Source organism: Corvus hawaiiensis, chromosome 19 (genome assembly GCF_020740725.1).
Source record: "Corvus hawaiiensis isolate bCorHaw1 chromosome 19, bCorHaw1.pri.cur, whole genome shotgun sequence".
NCBI classification, from domain to species: domain Eukaryota; kingdom Metazoa; phylum Chordata; class Aves; order Passeriformes; family Corvidae; genus Corvus; species Corvus hawaiiensis.
The window spans coordinates 213,150-233,634 of record NC_063231.1 but is presented as its reverse complement, the minus strand read 5'-3'; the positions used below and the strand labels follow the sequence as shown (position 1 = coordinate 233,634).

Here is a 20,485-nt window from a genome sequence, read left to right as displayed (position 1 = left end):
GTTGGGGGTGATTGGTAATTATCTGCCCAGAACTTGTCAAGCACAGTGGTCTGTGCTACCAGGTTTTGCAGGGGGAGGTCTGTAAGAGGTGGTTATGGACCATGACTGGTGCAGCGTCGTCTGTGAGCTGCTATTGGCTGAAAGGTGTCAGTGGGTGAGGGAGGAAAATACCAGCTTGGTCTTTGCCCCAAGCCATGTGGGTGTGATCTGTACATCTCTCCTGGGACTCTGCAGCAATTTCTCAGCATTGTTCCATCCTCTGGATAGCTCCCAAAACTGCCGCTGAATAAGGTATTACTTCTGATACGTGCAATGCAATATAAACTTTCAGAAAAAAATAAACGAGGAAACTTTAATAATAGCATAATTAATAATAAAAGCAGAGCAACAATGCTTCTGACTAAGACCTATTGTGTATCAGTAGAAAGTGCTTGTCAAGCACTGACTTATTTTTCTTTTAAAGTCTCAGCCAACTTAATTTGACTATTTGAGATTCTTCTGCCATCTTCTTCATTACTCTTTATATGATGCAGATAGCAGTGGGGCAGCAGTGTGCTGCACAGGACAGTGCTCTTAGTATTTTTTATACCACCTGCTTGTGACAGCTGAGGCTGAGACAAGTCAATGTTTCACTTCTCCGGTATTTCATCAGCTCTGAATTTGCAGTAGGGTGAAAAACGCCACACTGGTGTGGAACTGACTTCTGCTTCCTCTCATGCTGTTAGGGAATAGGGAAAGGATTACTGTCTACTTTGCAAATGAGTTTTGTACTTAAACAAATGTTGTTTTGGCTTCTGTGTTCCTATGGATCTCTGAACTCCATTCAACATTTCATAGGGTTCCTATGTAGCTTTAGATTCTCTCTAGGATAACTTGATCAGGCTAAATTAATTAGAAGGAGAAGAGAAACTGGCTACTAGGATATGTCAAGCTCTAAGAGAAAATGTACAAGATTCAGTTAAGTAGAAGCTTGGTAAATTCATAATGCAGTTAAGTTTCTTGACAGCAAATAAGTAATTCAAGCTTAGGCTTCAGTAGAGCTATTAAACCTACAGACTGAAGGGCAGCTGCATTAGCAAGAGATGGTCTAATCCAAATAAGAACTCAAGTGGCAGGACCTGAAAAATCTGGCTTAGGTGGTAGATCAGGTTGGATATTGTTTTTGTCCCTGACCCTACGGGTACTACTGTTTCACTTATCTAAGCCTTCAACGCTAGCTTTGACTATTGTACTTCCTGTGCCTGTAGTCGATATAACTGTGAACCCTCTGCACATAAAGTTTGTACCCCCTAAATACGTACTGAAATCTCGGAGTTTCAGTCTTTGTTTTGATGCACTTTTTGTCTTTAAAATTTTTAAAAATATTTTTCTCATATCTCACTTCATAACCTATTTGTCAGAGAAAGGCAATTTGCTTTCTTTTTTGTCAGGTGAAATACCCCAACTTTTTCTTGTGTGCCTCTGAAAATAATTTAGATAATGAGAATCCATTTCCCCTCAAACCTGAAGACTGAGCATCATTTTCAGCATCATTCTACACTCAGGGTACTGCCTTTTCCTCCCCCTACTCCATTAAAACTAAATTGTGTGTATCTCCTTAAGGGCCTGTGAAACAGAAACAAAATAGGTCATAACCTTGCCAAGGTGGCAGACTACAATTTTTTGATTAAACAGGATGATTAGTATATATTGCCTAGCCTGAAAGTAATCCCTTGTTCATGCAGGTGTGCCCAATGTGAACAGTAATTGGCTTGGCTTTGCTCATGTTGTAATTGGGCCTCCAAGTTCACAATCACTGGTTAGTGAGCCATGGATCATCTGGACAACTTTGCCTTAGTAACTGCAAGGTTGGCATCTTCTAGCATGGCTGTTGAAAGTTCAGGTTGAAACTTTTGTCCATTAGCATGGTGATTTGTAGCTGGATGCACAGAGGTGGGTCTGTGTTGCAGTGCCAAACTGAGCCATTTTCCTGCCCTTGTCAGGAGTGTGGCAGCCTCCAGCCATGCCATGGACAGGAGCGAACAATATAAGGTCTGTCTGCTTTCTCCATTGTGCTTGTTAAGAAATGCCTTGGGATGGAGGAAGGGACAAATATATCTTAAATACTAATTCTTTATAGAAGGGTGTCCACTTAACATTCTCAAGCATAAGACCTCTCTTGAATTTTAGGAGCCTTAAGCCAGCTTGATTGTTCCTTCACACTGGCGATTCTGTGATGAGACTGTATTTGTGAGAGGAAGGTGTGATCTAAAATCTCTCTGTGTGGGTAAGAAGATAAGCCAAATCTCTCACTCAGCCCCAGTTCTCATGTGTTGGAACTGGCTGTTTCACCTTTTTGGACTTTGTAAATTTTCTCTGGCACAGTGAGCAGGAGAATGACTGAGCTTTCTGATATTTTTGGGAAACTGTAAATGGGAAGAGATCAGTTAAACAGTTTGAAATTCTAGGATAATGAATATTTAGCTTTTTTACTAGAAGAGGGGGGAATAGACCAGAGAACTCAAAATACTTGACAGCTTTAGCATGTATGCCTATGCAAGGGAAGAAGTGGACTATTTCCACAGGAGGTGGGAGAGGTGGTTTCAAGTTCCCATCTTTAAAAAAGGCATGTGTAGACCTGCATCTGGTTTTGTCACACCTCTCAGAATTTATCAGGTGGAAAAGACAAATGATAACATAATGAAGTAGGAGACCTTGAGCAGGGAAATGTTCATGGACTTGGTTCCAACTTCCCACATATTTTTAGACAACCCTCTCTGTTAAAATAGAGATTTCATCCTCCCCCAACCTTTAGCTCATGGAAGACAGTTAAGTTTCATCATACTGTAAGAAACTAGTAATTGTTAATGTGGATATATCAAGATCTTACAGTTTTCCAAGTACTGCTGCATTCCTTCTGCATTGAAAATGTGGCCTACTAAAACGCTAACAGATATGACACATTTTCTGTTAGTGAGGAAGTCACTGACATTGCTATTTTTTGCATGCCAGAAGGCTGTTCTAATACAATAAATTTAGTCCCCAGTATTAAAAACAGAACATGAAGGGTTAATGAGCATACAGGAGGCAGAGTGTAATGGGAGCTTACAGAAACTGCCCTCACCCAAAAATGCAGCATTTTCAGTCTTTAAAATACAGCATGAGGCATTTAATTGCATTTCTTTTATTTCAAATGCAGGATAATTCCCTGAGTAAGCAGTTTTTTACTTAAGTAAAACTTTTCCAGAACGTAATCATGTGGAACAAGTTCACGCAGCTGACAGTGAGCTGGAGATGACACATTCTTTGGCCCAGGGAAGTAGTGGTCTGGCAGGAACTCTTGGACTGTTCATTTCCAAAGCTTCACCCTGTACTGTCACCAGCCTCCTTCAGCACTGCTGTCTCCCCCACCTCTGCATCTCCTCTCTGACTGATCTCTGCGGTTTGAATTCCTCTTTGACTGTGCTGCCATGAAAGGGATTTTTCGTACTTGGTCTTAAAAAGTAATCCATGACCTGAAAAAGCAAAAGGGGGAAAAAAACCCAAACCAATATCCTGAAATGAGATGGCGACAGTGGTAAACAGAATACCTAATTTCTTATAAAGAATGGGTCCTCACAGACTGGAAACTGAATCCTGAGGCTTTGGAAGCAGGAAAAATAACATACAGAGAAGGAAGAGCAGTCTTTTAAAATGGTACCATAAACTTTTAGACAGCTATGTATGTCGATTTTAACACTTACCTACACCCCATAACGTAAAGATTAAAGTAATGAATATACATGGCAGATGAGAATGTTTGCTTGATGCCTGGTAAGGCTAGATACACTTACCTGGACAATCTGCTGTCTCCTTGAATGCTCTTTTCTTACAGCATCCTCGGCACATATTAAACACACATTTATTACCCTGGGTTGGGATAGCAGTATAAAGAAGCTTGTGTCAGTGAAAATGAAAATTATTACTGTTTACTATAATAAGTAGCAATACAGCTCTGCACTTTCAGATCTTCGGGAAAAAAAACATGTACTCAGCCTAATGAATATGACAGCATTGATGTCATATTGGGGGCTATCGACTGTTTGCACATAAAGAACAAAAAAACTCCAACCAACCAAAAAACAATCCACATTCAACTTGTGCAACCCCCATAGCCTGTTGGGCAGCCTGAGTTACCCACTACAAGCAGGCACAAACCATAAACCCTTTGCAACAAGCATGAGCACATTTGGTGCTCGTGAGCTTGCTCTAGTTCCCTGCAACATGAAACACAGTGCCTGACATGTGCCACTATTTCCAGCTATGCCTAAAATATGTTACAACTAGAATTACTTCCCTACTTGCATCTTAAAATATACCTGTGTATTAATTAAAGTATAATGTATGATCCTTAGGGGACAGCAGCAGCTGAGTCTTGGCTAACTGATGATGTGGCTATACGAGCCTTGGTCTCTGGGGTGCTTTGCTCACACACATTTTAGAAAGAGGGGTGATGTTGAGCGTGGCTCCCTCCACCCCAGTTAAAAAATCCTACATGTTTAGGGAGGCTTTAGTTGAATTCCTTCTCCTTCTTCTTCTCCACACCCCCCCCACCCCATTTCATGACATAGCTCAGACATGCATAATCTAGGGGAAGAAAATAAATTACAGGCCTAGCTGGAAGATTTCAAGGGCTGCCTGCAACATTACAGTGATGCAAGAGCAAAACAAAAATAAGTCTAAGCCCTGCTGCAGACAATCCTGGTTTATGCACCAAGCAACACCTGGATTAGCTATGAAACAGGATGGCTTTGAAAGCAGCCCAGCCCAGTGCTCAATGTTTTCCCTATAATGAACACAGCAAAAAACCCCCTATTTTCTTCAGTAGCTGCAGCTTCAAATTGAGCCCCAGCTGGCTTCCACTGCTGCACTGCAGTAACAGTGTTACAACAGGGAGCAACATCACATGCTTGTGTTGCAGGCTCCCCCACCCTCGAGGTGTAATGCTAATTTTTAAGCTGGAACACAAAATTACTTGCATCTTACACCCTGCTTTACAGGTATCTTAGCAGCAATAAATACACTCTGCTCACACAGCTCAGCAACACCACCCTGTCAAGCAAACAGCTATGTTCCTCAAGGGAAAAAATAAACAAAAGCAAAAGCAACCCTTTGCAAATATCCAGTATTTGAAATTTCAATACAGAACCTGTAAACCAGCTGCCTCATTTCACATTGCTAATAGTGAAAGCCAATGTTAATCTGCTGCAGAGGCAGAACAGAGGATGAGAAGGTGCTTATGCTTGTTTTGATAAAGGCAGAGATCCAAACACAACACAAACCAGAGCTGCACATACTGCCTGACACTTACAACAGGCTGTACTGGGATGACAGTTAAAGTATTTTTATTAGTACATTAAGAACCACACCAGTTATTCAAATTTTCACTTTGCAGAAAAACTCCACTCACCACTAACCATAGTAAGAGAGGGTTTGTTTTTCATTTCACAGTAAAATACACATCATACATGTGTGGAAGTTTGGAGATTTGTTTCCAAGATATCTTGGGAAGTTCAATTAACTCACTCAACTGTCTTAACAATAAACACCCTCCGCAGCAGTAAGACTGCACTTTTTTTGGAAAGGAAGGCAAATTCTCTCAAAGAACCTATATATGTTAGCGATTTTTGTGCAGCACCTTCAACCTCAGAGATTGGTTACAGTTAATGGTTAAAAAGCTTTTGCCCAAGTATGGACTTTCCTCCCCCCACACACACTTATCAGCAGGACTTGACATGCACCTGGCGTGACTGGGCACTGGCAGGGACCCACCTCAGGATTTTGAATAACGAATAGAATCATAGAATAGTTTGGGTTGGAAGGAGCCCTTAGAGGTCATCTACTTCAACCCCCTACAAAAAGAGCAGGGGCATTTTCAACTAGATCAGGTTGCTCAGAGCCCTGTCCAACCTGACCTTGAATTTTTCCAGGAATGGGGCATCCACAACCTCTCTGGGCAACCCGGGCCACTGCCTCACTACAAAAAATGACTTCTCATCTAAGGTATATCTAGTCTGAATCTACTCTTTTACTTTAAACCCATCACCCCTTGTCCTACTGCAACAGGCCCTGCTGAAAAGTCCATCGCTGTCTTTAAATCCCCTTTAGGCACTGGAAGGGGCAGTGAGGCTCCCCAGAGCCTTCTCTTCTCCAGGATGAACACCTCCCACTCTCTCAGCCTGTCTCCGTGTCAGAGGGGCTCCATCCCCTGATCATCTTTGTAGCCTCCTCTGGGCCTGCCCTAACAGCTCCATGTTGGTCTCCGGCACCAAGGGCCCCAGAGCTGGATGCAGTATGCCAGGTGGGGGGTCTCACAAGAGCAGAGTAAAGGCACAGAATCCCCCCAACCCTTGACCTGCTGCCCACGCGGCTTTTGATGCAGCCTAAAACACAGGTGGTTTCCGGGCTGTGAGTGCACATTGCTGAGTCATGACCAGCCTCTCATTCACCAGCATGCCAAAGTCCTTCTGGGCAGAGCTGCCCTCCATCTGTTCATCCCCCAGGCTGGATTTGATACCCAGATTGCCCTGACCCAAGTGCAGAATCTTGCGCTTGGCCTTGTTAAACCTCAGAGGTTCCCACAGGCCACTGCTTGAGCTTGTCCAGGTCCCTCTGGATGGCCCACTCCACTCAGCTTGGTGTCATATGCAAATATGCTGAGGGCACTCTTGATCCCACTGTCCACATCATTGATGGAGACACTGAACAGTGCTGGTCCCAATACAAACTCCTGAGGGACACCACTTGTCACTTATCTTCATCCAGACATTGCACGATTGACCCCTGCGTGGTCATTTAAATTCCATTTAACGGAAATGCTTTTATGGACACTTGTACTGACTTACCTTAGGGTTTCCACACTGATCACATTTTGCATATTTGGCTGAGAGAGAGAGAGAAAGCTGCTTTCAGCAATGGTATTTTTATGTGGAAGAAGTTAAAAAAAAAAAATCAGGACCAGACAAAGCCTGGTGCTTTTCTAGCCAGAGAGTCTTTTTGAAATAAAAATACAGTACCTCAAATAACAATCCTAAGGTAAAGATACTTTGAATTTTTAAGTGCCTCTAAGATAAATCCAAACATAGAGAATTTTAATCCTTGAGTCAAGCATAAAACAGGAGGACATCAGCTTGAAATTCATACAAAATTTCCATTTCAAATGCTAGTGACAGCTGCAATTCAGTTTGTAAACAATTTTAATCTTTAAAAGATGCTTAGAGAGAATCAGTGACCTACTACTTTGATCCTTGTTTCCTTTACTAGTGAACATTATTTGAACCACATTGCCTGCTATTGAAATTTCCCAACAATTCCCCCTCTTTTTCAAGAATTTTCTACAAATACACAAGCAAGGAAAATTCTTAGTAGCAGTTTATGTCAAAGGTGGTATCAGCAACTCTCCATACATTTATGTCAATAAATGGAACTTACGTTTTAAAGATGGATCAAAGCTTTTATTTGGATTTCTTAACTTCTTTTTTTGTTTATTCTTGGACAGAAGCTCAGAATTTCCATCTTCCTCTTCTTCCAGAGCACGTTTTCCTCTCACACCTTTCTCAGTTCCACTGTCTCCATTCTCCCTGCATCTCTCCTTTGGCCTGAAACAGTGACTTTCATTGTAAGGTGGCTGGAGGGAAGAAGTAGCTGTTCCCTGACCATTATTTTGGTTTACAGAAATCTGGGTAAACCATAAACCTTTCTGTCATGGCTACAAGGAAGTGTCATTGCCCTTAGAAGTGGGATAGAAAAAACTAACTTGTTTGGTTAACGCTGGCAGTTAACAGCAGACACACTATCAGATATATCAGTTGGAAAGCCAATTAAAGTTGGCCAGTGTAATTAGGCACCTCTTATTCCTAGGTTTTACTTAAGCATTTTTTAAAGTATTTACTTAAGTATTAATCTTGACACACTTGTTCTCTTCTTCAGCCCAATTTTCAGCAGAAGGGGAATAAGCTATCTGAAAAACTTGTCCATACATTACAAGCATTCTTTATAGAACACAAATTAGTTCTCATCTTTGCTACCACAGCAGTTACCAGCAACATTCATGTTGCATGTAACAATAAAGCACTGTCAGGTAGCATATTCAGTGCACATCAGGTTCTTGTTCTGAGCTGCAGTGGGATTCCTGATTTTTACTTTCCAGAGAGAGAGAGAAATTTGAGGAGGATCCAAAGGAGAAGATGCAAACAGTGAGCAACATCCCCACAAACAACGCAATAACTAGGAAAAAACCAAACTAGAGCAAAAATAATCCAAAGTCTTAACTTTTTTTTTTTTTTTTTTTTTTAAATGAATGTAAGCTCCTAGAACAGAATCAATGTCTGATACTGATGGTATGGGTGGGAAAGGCCTATGCGTACCTGTAAGTATCAAAATAGGTAACTCACCCTGGCCTGATGTATGGCTGACAGATCCAGTGGAAAAAAGGCAATCCTTCTTTTGGCTTTTCTCCTTCTTTCTGATTAGCTATTTCTTCCTGCAGCATAGAGTTACAGTCAGTTTTCCTGGAGTTGTCAGGAAATACACTAAACAACACTTCAAACTCCAGGAAATCACAAACTGAAATTTAAGCTAACAATTACTGGCAGTTACATACAGGCAAAAAAACCATCTACTAAGACAGATGAACTGAAGCACATTTGTAACTCCTAAATCAACTTTATCCCATGTAAAGTTGTCCAGGCTTAAAGGGGATGCTACTGCAGTAAGCTACCAATATCAAGGTTAGTAAGGCACAAAGCGGCAGAGAAGTGATTAATGGATGTCAACTGCACGACATACTTGGTACATTCCCACCAAGTGCAGGCAGTGCTGTTCTGGGAAATTAGGGCCTATCTTGGTACCTGGCATCGCAGTTTCAGCTCCCTGTTGACATCTACAATACCCTCTAGAGTCTTCACTTTTGCTAATTCTTCACGCAGCTGCTGGTGAACTTGAAGCCTGAGGCAAATCCCAAACATCAAGTTATATTCAGACTGAGATCAACTAAAAATAACTTTATAAAAGCATTTTACACACTTTCCCCAATGCATTTGCCTTTGGTAGAAGCTTATATTCTTCCTTGTAAGTCCAGAGAAAAGCACACATATCTCTCTTCTAGATAAATACTTGGCAGACAACCAAGGTACTTTGACATAAGCTAACACGAATGTACATTGCATCAGCTGCCTCTCAGTAACTGCCCACAGCTATGCTCTTATTCCACAATATATGCAACAGCGCTTTGCCTCACAATGAACAAGAAGATAGTTAACTTGTGTTTGCCATGAAGTGTGTGTATGCATATGGGCAATTTCCACATGGCCACTGGTGTGCTGTGAGCTCATGCCCTGGCTGATCTTGTGGCAACTCGTTCATTCCCCATGCGCCGTTTCCCAGATATGAAGTGAAGGGTAAAGGCCTCGGCCCACACCCTCTCCAGCCAGATCCAGGAAAGAAAACCTTGCAGCATACTCATTCTGGCCAAACAAATCCTTGTCCAGAAAACTCAGACACTTACTAAGCAGAATGAGCCCTGAAAACATTAGGAGTTCTATGGAGATACTCACGTGTGATGCCAGAGCTTGAAGAGATGAGCCCTAACATAAGACAATGGACAAGGGTACTTCCTCACTATCTCCAGATACTCCTCAGCCATCTCCCACACCAATGGGTTCCGGCCCTCAAACAAAGCTGGGTTATGAAGATTACCTTCTAGGGAACAAAAAGAAATACTCAAACTTTCATTTCAGGATTGAAAAAAAGGCCAAAATCTCTGCTCTGCAGTTTGATAATCTCTTTTGTGATTCTGCAGCCACAGACACATCACCCACATACTCACAAGAGGAACACAGGGTCCTTGAAAGTCTAGCCTGACCTCAGGATACCGTATTTCAGTATACAACTCCTAATTGCACCAAACAGCTCATACCTAATTACAGTTTCTAGAAAGGCATGTAACCTTGACACAAAGACAGTAGACCAATTAGTAAAGAGAGAAATCACTGCTTTTGTTGCCCAGTGGTTAAATACTAATATGACAGGTGTCTTGCCTTATGCCTGTACTGATATTTGTCTGGCCTAAGTTCACAGATACAGCTTCTCACTGTTCTTTTCTCTACTGGCTTCACAAGCCTTTTGTTAACCAGTATTTTCTAAAACCAAGATTCTACAACCCCTCTTTAACTGTGTGAGTGATTAGAAGCTCTTTCTGATGCCTATCCTAGTTCTTCCTCTAGGAAGTTATGTCAATTCTTTCTTGTCCCAACCCAACACGAACCACCTGCAGGAATATTAATCTGCAGATGCACTTAGTTCATCGAGAACTATTCAAAAACTGTTCCACTGATTAACCGATGCCACAAAAATATTCCAGAACAACAGGAGCCCCATATGCCTTTGTCAAGTAATTAGATTTGAGCTGTCTAGTCAATGGTACTGCAAGTCCAACATAACAATTCTTACAAATTTTAAGTGATTCCTGGTCCTGGTATGAGATGGCCAGTTTAAGAGGAGGGAGAATGTCCACTCAGTTGTCAAGCACAGCTGTTCACCAAGTCAATCTGATATAAATTTTTAATAAACATATATGGGGCTGCTAAGAGAAAAAGAAACAATTTGTAGTCCCATCTGTTATGAGTAAAAGTTCATTTTCTTTACCTGCACTCATGACGCCATGTACTCCTGTCTTACGGATACATTCTTCCACATCTCTGAGACACTGGATGTTTCCATTTGCAAATACAGGGATGTTTACAGCTTTTCTATACCAGCGAATAAAACAGATGCATAAAATTGAGAATTAGAGTCAACCCAGAAATTCTCCTCCTGTCACACAAATTTGTTTGCTCTTCAATGCCACTGTACACTCTGCTTCAAATCCAAAGTGTTAGCAGGAATCCACTAAGACTGGTACTGCTCACTAACCTTACAGCTTGAATGTGCTCCCAAGATGCCACACCAGCAAGTGGTCCTTTCTGTTCTTTAGTACGGCCATGCACAGTCAGCAGCTGGAACACAAAATTACATTTACTTTCCACGTGTATGAACTACTGGAATAAATCCACGGACAAAAACTTTCATTCACCCCCTACGCTGCCACTGAGTTCCTGCTGCTATTTCAACAGTGCACAGAGTTTAGCAACACAGAAAGATGTCAGCAGTTTACCTACTGTGGCATGGTCTTAGGCTCCTTTCATCTTGCTACTCCATGGCATGATATGATTGTATCACGGGAGAACCTACAGATTTCCTTTTGCACTGGATTCCATTTGTGATTTGCTTTAGAACTTGTGATATATTGATCTAGCTTTCTCCTCAGTAGAAGGTCCAAATACTGTCAATACTGTCTCTAACTACATACCATCTCTTCCAATTTAACTGGAGTTAAATCCTAGAAGGCTGCCTATTTCTTGTAGTGATACCTTTCGATACCCTTTTTTTCCTACAGTACTGTGGATTTCATGCATTCACACTGCCTCCTGCAGCACTATGTGAAGATTGAGATGCTCAACCACAGTGAAGGACGCTGCACAGTGCAGTGATTACAAGAGACTCTGATGTCATCATGTCTTCTGTACCACACTACTGACCTGTGGCCTAGGACTGCAAACACACAGAATCTGTCTGCGTCCTGCTTGCTCTGTCTGCAAAATAATGCAGCCTATTCATCTCCACAGTATACCAAGAACTGGTCATCAGATACTTTAAACAAAGATACGTGGCCAATGCAAGAGTAGAGGGAGCAGCTGCCTTCTTACCTGGCAGCCAGCTTTCTCCAGCATCTGTGCATACTTCACTGTCTTGTCAATGTCTGGGAAAACGCGGATTTTGCATGTGATGGGAACAGAGAGCTTCTCGTTAGCCAGTAAAACTGAGAAAGATTGAAAAGACAGGTAAGTGGGCTGCACAATGCTATGAAAAGTGTCTGCTCTCCTCAAGATCTGATACTGGGTGTGGTATGGAAAAAGCCTGAGAAGCTAATGCTATGCAGTTCTCCCAGCTTAAAAAATCAGCAGTGTCCTCTGCAATCCTTATTGCATAGTTTAATCACATAACAATAACACAAACATGAAGCACAAAATCTGCATCCCAACAAGGTGCCATAAAATAGTCACCCATTTAATAGCCGTAACATTTCCACTGCATCAAGCCTTCACTTTCAAAGACGACCCCCTCACAATTTAATTATTGATACAAGTTCATTATCATCACAGGCTATTGTACTCCTCCAACATTTAACATTTGCTTGTCTACCTTTCCTACAAAAAGTGCTTCACTTCTTTGCAAATTATCACCCAAATAATCATAAGTAGAGTCTTATCCATGGCACACAGAGGCTTATCAAGTGAGGTAGGCTGTGGATGCAATCAAGTAGTAAATGTAGGTTATAGAGTCAGGGTGAAATCTAGAACAACATGTTAAACTCCCAGTCTTACACAGTTCATGGAATCACAAAAATACTAAAAAGAGAACTAACAAAGAGAGCCAACAGGAAAACACTGAGTAATGGTGTGACTGAAATTCTCTTCTCTTCCAGAGCTTGGACGTACAATGTAGGAAGGTCTTCTAATCCAAATCCTACGAGCTCTAATGATAGGTACTTCCTATCACCCTTTCAAAGGAGCAAGCAAGGTGTATACAGTTGCGAGCAGAAAAGAGTGTTCCACCATTTTAAAGGCGGCGGGGGAAAGAAGTAGGAAGAGGACAGCCTAAGACAGCTCTCTTACTAGACAGCCTGGGTTCTCACCCAACTTGATGATCTGGGTTCTCTTCATACCTTGAGGCTGTTCTGATTTGCATATTTCTCAACAGTCACATTACATGCTGGGCAAGGAAGCACTGTCTATCTTCCAGGCTCTCAGCAGTGTCTTTGTGCCAAACATCACTCAAAATTCCCCAGACTACCAGGGATGCAAACAGAAATAAGACTCTCTATCTGCATGGTTCCAGCACTTGCTTTGAAGTGGGGTGAAGGCACATTCTCAGTTCTACAAAATGACCAAAACCTTGCTTTGTATATCAGTTCCAAATGTACTTCTTAAAAAAATATGATACTGTTCACAACAGCTATGGATAGCCTGAAAACAACCTAAACAATTAGGAGAAGAAAGGCATAATTTGCTATGCTGTGGACAGAAAGAATACATGGAGTTGATCAGAAAGGGGCAACTGTGAGGGGCAACTGTGGCTTCAAGCAGAAACATGACTCTTGGCACCTGAGAACTTCAAAGTTAAAAAGTAAGGCACTGGGACTTCTACTGTTTCTAGCGTTGGAGAGCCACTAAGCTATCATATGAGACTGGAACTTAGTTGACTCTCTTTCACCTGCAGTCTGTTTCAGGTACGAAAGTCTTTTAGCAGATCTGGTATGAGTTTGCAGTGGGATACCACCAAGTATCTTGACGGTGCCACTGGAATACCTTAAGAAATTAAAAAAAAAAGGAAAAAAAAAAAAAGAATGCAACCACCCCTTCAAAACCCAAGCACAACTCTGCCCAAAGAAACATGATGCACCTCCTTTTCCCCAAAATCCCTAACCTCCTCTCAATAATTAGTTCATCCTATTCCCTCTCTAAATACTTACTCATTCTCTGAAGAAGATCCCACTCCTCTTGCAGAAATGCTCCATAGTGACCTATGATAAAATAGCATATGACAGACTTGTGCAGAAGAGTAAGATCCTGAAGCACAGTTTTCATAAACACTCACAAAGAAAGATCCAGACACTCATACGCCTCACTGGTAGAAATAGAGTTGCTCTGTCCTGCCCCAACTGGAAGAGTCGGATCATTCTGTTCACCCTAGATTTACAGGACAGACCAGGACAAGAAATCCCCATGCCCTACTTTCACTGGTACTCCCAAAGGCTGATATGTTGACACTGGCAGCTCAAAGTCCAACTTTGAAGGGTTTATACCAGATATTTAATAAATCCCATTAGGATAAAAGATGATCAGACTGAAAGATCTATTTGCACCACTGATCATTTCCTATTAGTCTTTGAAAGATATTTTAGAAGAACAATGGGCAGTTACTGAACAAATCTTTTCTCAACACCTTAACTGATACAAACTTTTCAAACACTGGTTCTGGTTTTCAAACATGCGGTATCTAAGGAATTCAGCAGGTGTCATCCTCTTCTACACTATTGTGAAAAAACTCTGTGCAAGAACCAGGGAAATAGGAGATCCTAAGTGTCTGAATGATGTAATTTTAAGTGCAGTTTTTCAGAAACAGGCTGTTTGAGCAACTGAAATCAGAAAGAAAATCAAGCTCTTACTAAAGATACTGTTTCTGAAGGATATTCTAGACACAGGAGCTGTCACTTAAGAGAAATTTGAATTAATTATACTTAATTTTTGGTTTAGGTACTACAAAGCGTTACCTGCTACCCTATTGGGTGTAACTGACTTCAGCAGTACTGCAGCCCCACCCCAAGGCTTGGTTTGGGCCTCTTGATATTTTACTGCCAACATTCACATTTGAAAAACCATTTGCCATTTCTCTGCTTATCCAGGGTTCAGATTTGCACGTACCTCTCTTTGCAATCATCTGGGGGCAACCCAAATTTAGGTCTATGGCATCACAGTAATCCTGAGCCAACAGTGCTGCTTGGACAAACACTTCAGGATCATTGGCACAGAACTGTGAAAACCAAAGAGAAGTGGAATAATCAGGCAATAGCTTTCTTCAAATACTGACAGCATGTTACGATGTAGTTATGAAGCAACTACCTGCTACAAAAAACAGGCAAATATGCACAGTTAATAATACCAAACACTATTTCTCAAAATGAAGAAAGGAAGCCATGTGATGTAATCCTTTTGGACTTCAGTAAAGCATTTGATACTGTTTCTCACAGGATCGTTCTGGACAAAATGTCCAGGCCACAGCTGGATAAACACATAGTGTGATGGGTGAACAACTGGCTCATGAGTGAAGGGCAGAGGGTTATAGGGACTGGGATGACATTAGGCTGGTGACCGGTCATGACTAGGTTCCGCAGGGCTCCATCTTAGGCCCAGAGCTCTTTAACAGCTTCATAAATGACTTGTAGCCTTGCTGAGGATACTAAATTGGGAGGAGCTGTAAACTCCCTGGAAGGCACAGAGGCCCTGCAGAGACCTTGACAATCAGAGCGCTAGGCAATCACCAACCATATGAAGTTTAATAAAGACAAGCAGCATATTTTGAACCCGGGACAGGGTGACTCTGTATGTACGGACAGACTGGGGAACAAGAGGCTGGAGAACAGCACTGCAGAAAGGGACCTGGGGGTCCTGGTTGACCGCAAGTTGAATATGCTCAGTCAGCAGTGCCCTGGCAGCCAGGAGAGCCAGCTGTGTCCCGGGGGCATGAGGTCCAGCATCACCAGCTGGGCCGGAGAAGGGATTGTCCCACTCTGCTCTGCACTGGGGCTGCATCACCTCAAGTCCTGGGGACAGTCTGGGACACCACAATATAAGAAAGATCCAAAGCTATTAAAGAGTGTCCAAAGAAGCCTACAAAGATGGTGAAGGGTCTCGAGGGGCCATCTGAGGAGTGGCTGAGGTCACTTGGCATGTTCAGCCTAGAGAAGAGGAGATGGAGTTATAGACATAGAAGTCTATAACTTCCTCACAAGGGGCAGCAGAGGGACAGCTCCGATCTCTGCTCTCTGTGACCAGTGACAGGACCTGAGGGAACCTCTGGGGCTGTGTCAGGGGAGGTGTTGGCTAGATATCAGGAAAAGTTTCTTCCCTGAGGGTGGTCAGGCACTGAAACAGGCTCTCCACGGCAGTGATCATGGCCCTAAACCTGCCAGAGCTCAAGGTGCATTTGGACAACACTGGTGGGATTCTGGTGGCTGTTCTGTGCAGGAGCTGGACTCTGTGAATCCCTTACAACTGAGGATATTCTATGATTCTATGAAAAAAAACCAAACAAAATCTGTGACACTTACCAGCTAAAGATCCTCAATCTTCAAATGATAAAATGAGAAAGATGAGCATTCAAGAGGCAAAGAAATATCAGATGAATATTTTACATGTGATACCCAAGAATAACTGGAAACAACTCTCAAAATCCTCTTCAGAACAAACAGCTGTAGAATTTCAATAGGGAAAGGTGGTGCTTAAGGAAAGAGTTACCCATAATGTCACTGGGTCTGGAGACAGCTCAATATTTTTAGATACCAATAAGCACCACTGCCTCTAAAATGAATTCCCATTAGCATGGAATGTGAAAGAGACACATGGGCTATAGTAAAATGCTCAGTCTAAATGGAATGTAATTAATATTACATTTAAAGCACAGTCTAAAAAGAAAATTAATAAAATAAGTTGATTTGAAGCTTCTTTTTTGAAGAGGACAGACTGTTCTTCTCATTTATGCTTTTAAACAGATTTTCTAAAACTCATTTTGAACAAAAACCAATGACATCACATGTAAACTCTTTACATAAACTTGAAACAAAATTTAAACTCTTTAATACTTCTGAGCAGAAGGTGTTACTTAAACCCTAAAGCCCTCCATAAATTATGACCGACACCAACTAATATTTGCTTTCTCTAAGATGACTGAAACTATGGAAAGCTTCCAACCATGCCATGAGAGATGTTAGTGCAGTAAACAAATCTTCAGAGCAGGCTAAGCTCAGATGTACCTCTGCCTAATCTAATTCTGAAACTCTGTGACCAAATCTGTAAGGACTGCTGCACAAGATCAATCCAAAGATTAGTTAGTTCTGTACTTTATGTCCAATAGTGGCCTGTGGGAAGAAGGGCAACACAGCAAGCTCACAGCAACTGATCCTCTTCAGGTAATGTCACCCACGACACACAGCTTACTGAGCTGAAGATCTGTGACATAGCTTTCTATGATTACTTGAATTTCTGCCACTTGTATTTTTCTGTGTCAAAAGAAACTACCTCCTCCAGAAGAATGTACAAGATGCTGAGATTAGCTCAGTTGGTTAGAGCATGGTGCTAATAACACTAAAGTTATGAGTTCTATCCCTGTATAGGCAACTCACTTAAGAGTTGGACTTGATGTACCTTGTGGGTCCCTTCCAACTCAGAATATTCTGTGATTCTGTGAAAGCTGTACTGAGACAGATCAAAGGTCAGCACCAAGATGTCTAGGGAACAGCAGACGCTTAAAGACTTTGGAAGCAGAAGGTGTGTTTGTTGCACCTAAAGACCCTCAAATGTTTTCTTTCATTCGCTTTCTAAACTCACGTAATCTTCCAGAATCCAGTATATCCCACAGTAGTGAATTCTGCAGTTTATAACTACCACTACGCTTCCTTGTTTCCCATCCATCATCTTCAAGCCAGTAATACTTCCACAGGCTTCTCTTATCTCTCCCCTCAGTCAAGGGAGACACTTCTTTTCCAGGGTAAAGAGTCCTCATCCATTTAACTGATCCACATGTGGAAATCAGTAATTCCTTTGCTCATGACAGCTGTCTTTCCCAGCATTATTCTTCAGCTCCACAAGCCACTTCCCTCTTTGGGATAGAGTGAAGTACCCAAACATCACAAAGTAGTCCAGAAGCAGAAGCAACACATGCTTTGAAGTCTGTCCTATGTTCCTTGCATCCTTCCTCTATAGCTAAACACTGAGCTCAGGGTTTCAGAGAACTACTCAAAAAGCTGTGATCCTCGTTGAGTGGTACCAGATCTGGGACACACCCTGACTCTACAAGACCAACTGTAATCTGTCTCTAAAGATGAGGTGCAGGGGACTGAAACCCTGTGAGAAGTCCAGTGCTCCAGGCCCCTGTGGTTACGACAGCAAATCCTATGCTAAATATGGGACAAATAGAAAAACACACATCTTTGTGAGCTAAGTACTGTCAGCGGTATTTAGATGAAGAAAATGAGATTTCAGTCATCCTATATAACCACGTTAAAATGTGGACGAGACTGACTACCTTCAACTCATGCACATTTGGAAAACGCCTGGATTTGTTAGCACGAGTGGGGTGGATGGCCCGGGTGCGTTTGGCAATGCTGACTTGCGTCCTCAGCATTACCCAAGAACGGCACCGCACGGTGAGCGCAGCGAAGCTCCTCCCGGCGGCAGCCGCCGCTCCTGGCGATGGGGCTGGCAGGGCGAGCCGGGGCGGGGGCCGCGCTCACCTGCACGATGAGCGGGCGGTCCTCGGGACAGGCCTCGCCATAGAGATTCTCGCGGCGGTAGTTGGCGTCCCTGAGGAAGACCTGGGCGTGCAGCATCGGTGTGTAGCAGAGCTGGGCGCCGTGGCGGCGGCTCAGCAGCCTCCAGGCCAGCTCGCTCTGGTCCACCATGGGCGCCACCACGTAATGGGCGCTCCGCAGCGTCTCCCTCCAGAAGGCTTCCCCGCGCAGCTTCGGCATCTCCCGCCTGCTCACCCGTGCAGCGTTGCGGCAGCTCCCGCCCCGCGCCGCCGCACCGGGGCTCGCGGGCTTCCGCTGGGCCCGTGCCGGGCACCGGCGCAGCCGGACGGTGCCACCGCCATCTCGCTCCGGCCGGCTCAGCGGTGCAGCCGCGCGCCGTCCCCGCCAGAAACGTCGGCTCTGCCAGCAAGGGGCCGCGAGCGGGAGAGACGCAGCAGCCGCAGGGCCCTGCGCTGCCCGGGGCGGCCGCAGCGCCTGAGGGGCGGCTGCCGTGGCGCGGTGCTGGGCGGTCTCCCCCCAGCTGCCGTGGCCGCGCAGGGAGCCCCGGCAGGCGGCCGGTGCGGTCCTCGTGCAGCACGGCCCGGGCAGCAGCTGCCGTCCGTTGTCCCCGAGCCCAGAGCGCGAAGCCCGAAGGGGGCGGCTTTGGGCACTTCGGCCTCTGCCGCCGCAGTGCGGAGAGGAAGCGCCGTGACTGAGCATTTCAAGAGCTCAGGCTAAGTGAGAGGCCTGTCCTGTCCTGTCTCTGGTGTCGGATGGTCGGGGCGGAGAGGTGAAAATGGTCCACCTGACTGAACCAAATATAACGGCATCCATGACAAAATCGTTCATTCTGCATCATTTTATAAAGCTACTGACCATCACCAGGATGAGCACAGTGGAGGATTTCTGCTTCTCTTGGCCACTACCTTCCAGAGTATCAAAAATGCTGCATCTCTACTCCAGTCAAAACAGCAGTGTAACTTGAGTTACAGGACTTCTTTTCTTCAAAAGAGAAAACTCTCACAAAATCATATAACAAAGCACCAGAGCCTAAGCAGGGTTATTATGTACACTCCAATTGCTCAGTAAGCCTGTTAAGAGTCTGTCCATTGACAAGCCTTCACAGCTCAACTTCACTGTGAAAGCCCGTATTTCCCCCTCTCTCCACCTTTCTAGCACGCATGGCTGTGATGAACTTGCTGCAATAAATAATTAAGTTTCAAGCTTCTAATTATTTTTTACCATCTTTCATTACCTCTCAGCAGCCTAAAGAACGCGGTTGCTATTTGAAATATACAGCCTCCACCGCTATCAGCACTCACTTTTCCTCTGCTCAGCTGCTCCAGGAGGTTTTTTTTCCTTTCTTTTGACCCTGATTGGCAGGTGTGATGTCTGGTAACTTACTTAAATCCAGAAGAAACAAACACCTGCTTCCTATTCTACCTTACATCTTTTGGGTTTTACTCCATCTCCATCTCAGCACCAGTGAACTTTGCTTTCCGGTAGTGCTATTTAAAAGTAACCAGTTCTATTAAACTGTGGCACTTCTTGCATTTTTTTAACTAGTATCTTCAGCAAGAGAGGTGTATTTCTTTGCCTTCAGGAAAGGAAAATAATAGCTTTAATACTGATGACAACATATGCTATGTGCCATACATTCTTGAACTCTTCCTATTGCAGATTTAAGGTATATGGTCCATCATTTCAAAACAGCAATGTTCATTTGGGAGCCTTAACAGTTCCCCCATCAGAGAACTCTTCTTTAGTCTTGAGATTAAGATCAGCATGGTTTTAGCCTGTGAGAAGCTAGCTGAAAAGGATGGAATGTATCAGCTGACAAGAATCCCCACTTCAGTTTCACAGAGAAGGGTAGGTGCAGGGGGCTTCTCTTCTGCCCTTGTCTTCTCAAAATAAGAAACTGCAATATTGGATTTTGCCTTCTGATATTATTCTACCTCTGTCTAATGTGATGGGCTACTGAGAAACAACAAGCAATACCAGCGCTAATAAGGTTTTTATTTTTGGCACACTGTGTTCAGCAGCCAGTTATAATGGGTTACATGGCAGCAGCTCATAATTAGATAATTATGGGGAAAAAAAGCCCTAAACAAAACAACTTGCTGCTTTTCAAATAACAACCACAAGAACATTGACAGCATATAAGCTGTAAGTAATTCTTAAGCAACTTCTATGACTAAAACAGTATCTTCAAGCTCTGCTTAGATGAAACCATATATATTTGTTTATACAGGGAACTCATCAAACTCCTGCTTCAACAGATGGGACAGCATTAGTCCTTGCTCCCTCCACACAGCCCATTCAGATAAGTTACACACTTTAGCACAGAACTATTGTACCTGT

At 43.2% G+C, this 20,485-nt stretch overlaps 1 protein-coding gene and 1 long non-coding RNA gene across 3 annotated transcripts; one reads left to right on the top strand and one right to left on the bottom strand.

The window, feature by feature from the left end:
- Window positions 1-3,133: 3,133 nt before the first annotated feature.
- On the bottom strand, window positions 3,134-18,478 carry DUS1L (dihydrouridine synthase 1 like). 2 transcript variants are annotated; one of them, XM_048323751.1, is made up of 13 exons: window positions 18,128-18,478; window positions 14,541-14,649; window positions 13,589-13,639; window positions 11,763-11,815; window positions 10,930-11,012; window positions 10,663-10,766; window positions 9,573-9,717; window positions 8,868-8,964; window positions 8,412-8,500; window positions 7,450-7,616; window positions 6,864-6,901; window positions 3,813-3,888; window positions 3,134-3,494 (listed from the first exon to the last, which is right to left on the bottom strand). In XM_048323751.1, the coding sequence occupies exons 1-13, from the start codon at window positions 18,362-18,364 to the stop codon at window positions 3,343-3,345; spliced, it is 1,401 nt and encodes a 466-aa protein (XP_048179708.1). In that variant the 5' UTR covers window positions 18,365-18,478; the 3' UTR covers window positions 3,134-3,342. The 2 variants fall into 2 exon arrangements, with proteins under 2 accessions (XP_048179708.1, XP_048179707.1); XM_048323750.1 differs by having other exon boundaries at window positions 11,763-11,875; window positions 18,128-18,477.
- LOC125335837 lies at window positions 11,814-13,970 on the top strand. Its single transcript, XR_007207561.1, has 2 exons — window positions 11,814-11,897; window positions 12,542-13,970. It is a non-coding gene; the product is annotated as an uncharacterized LOC125335837 (long non-coding RNA).
- Window positions 18,479-20,485: the final 2,007 nt, after the last annotated feature.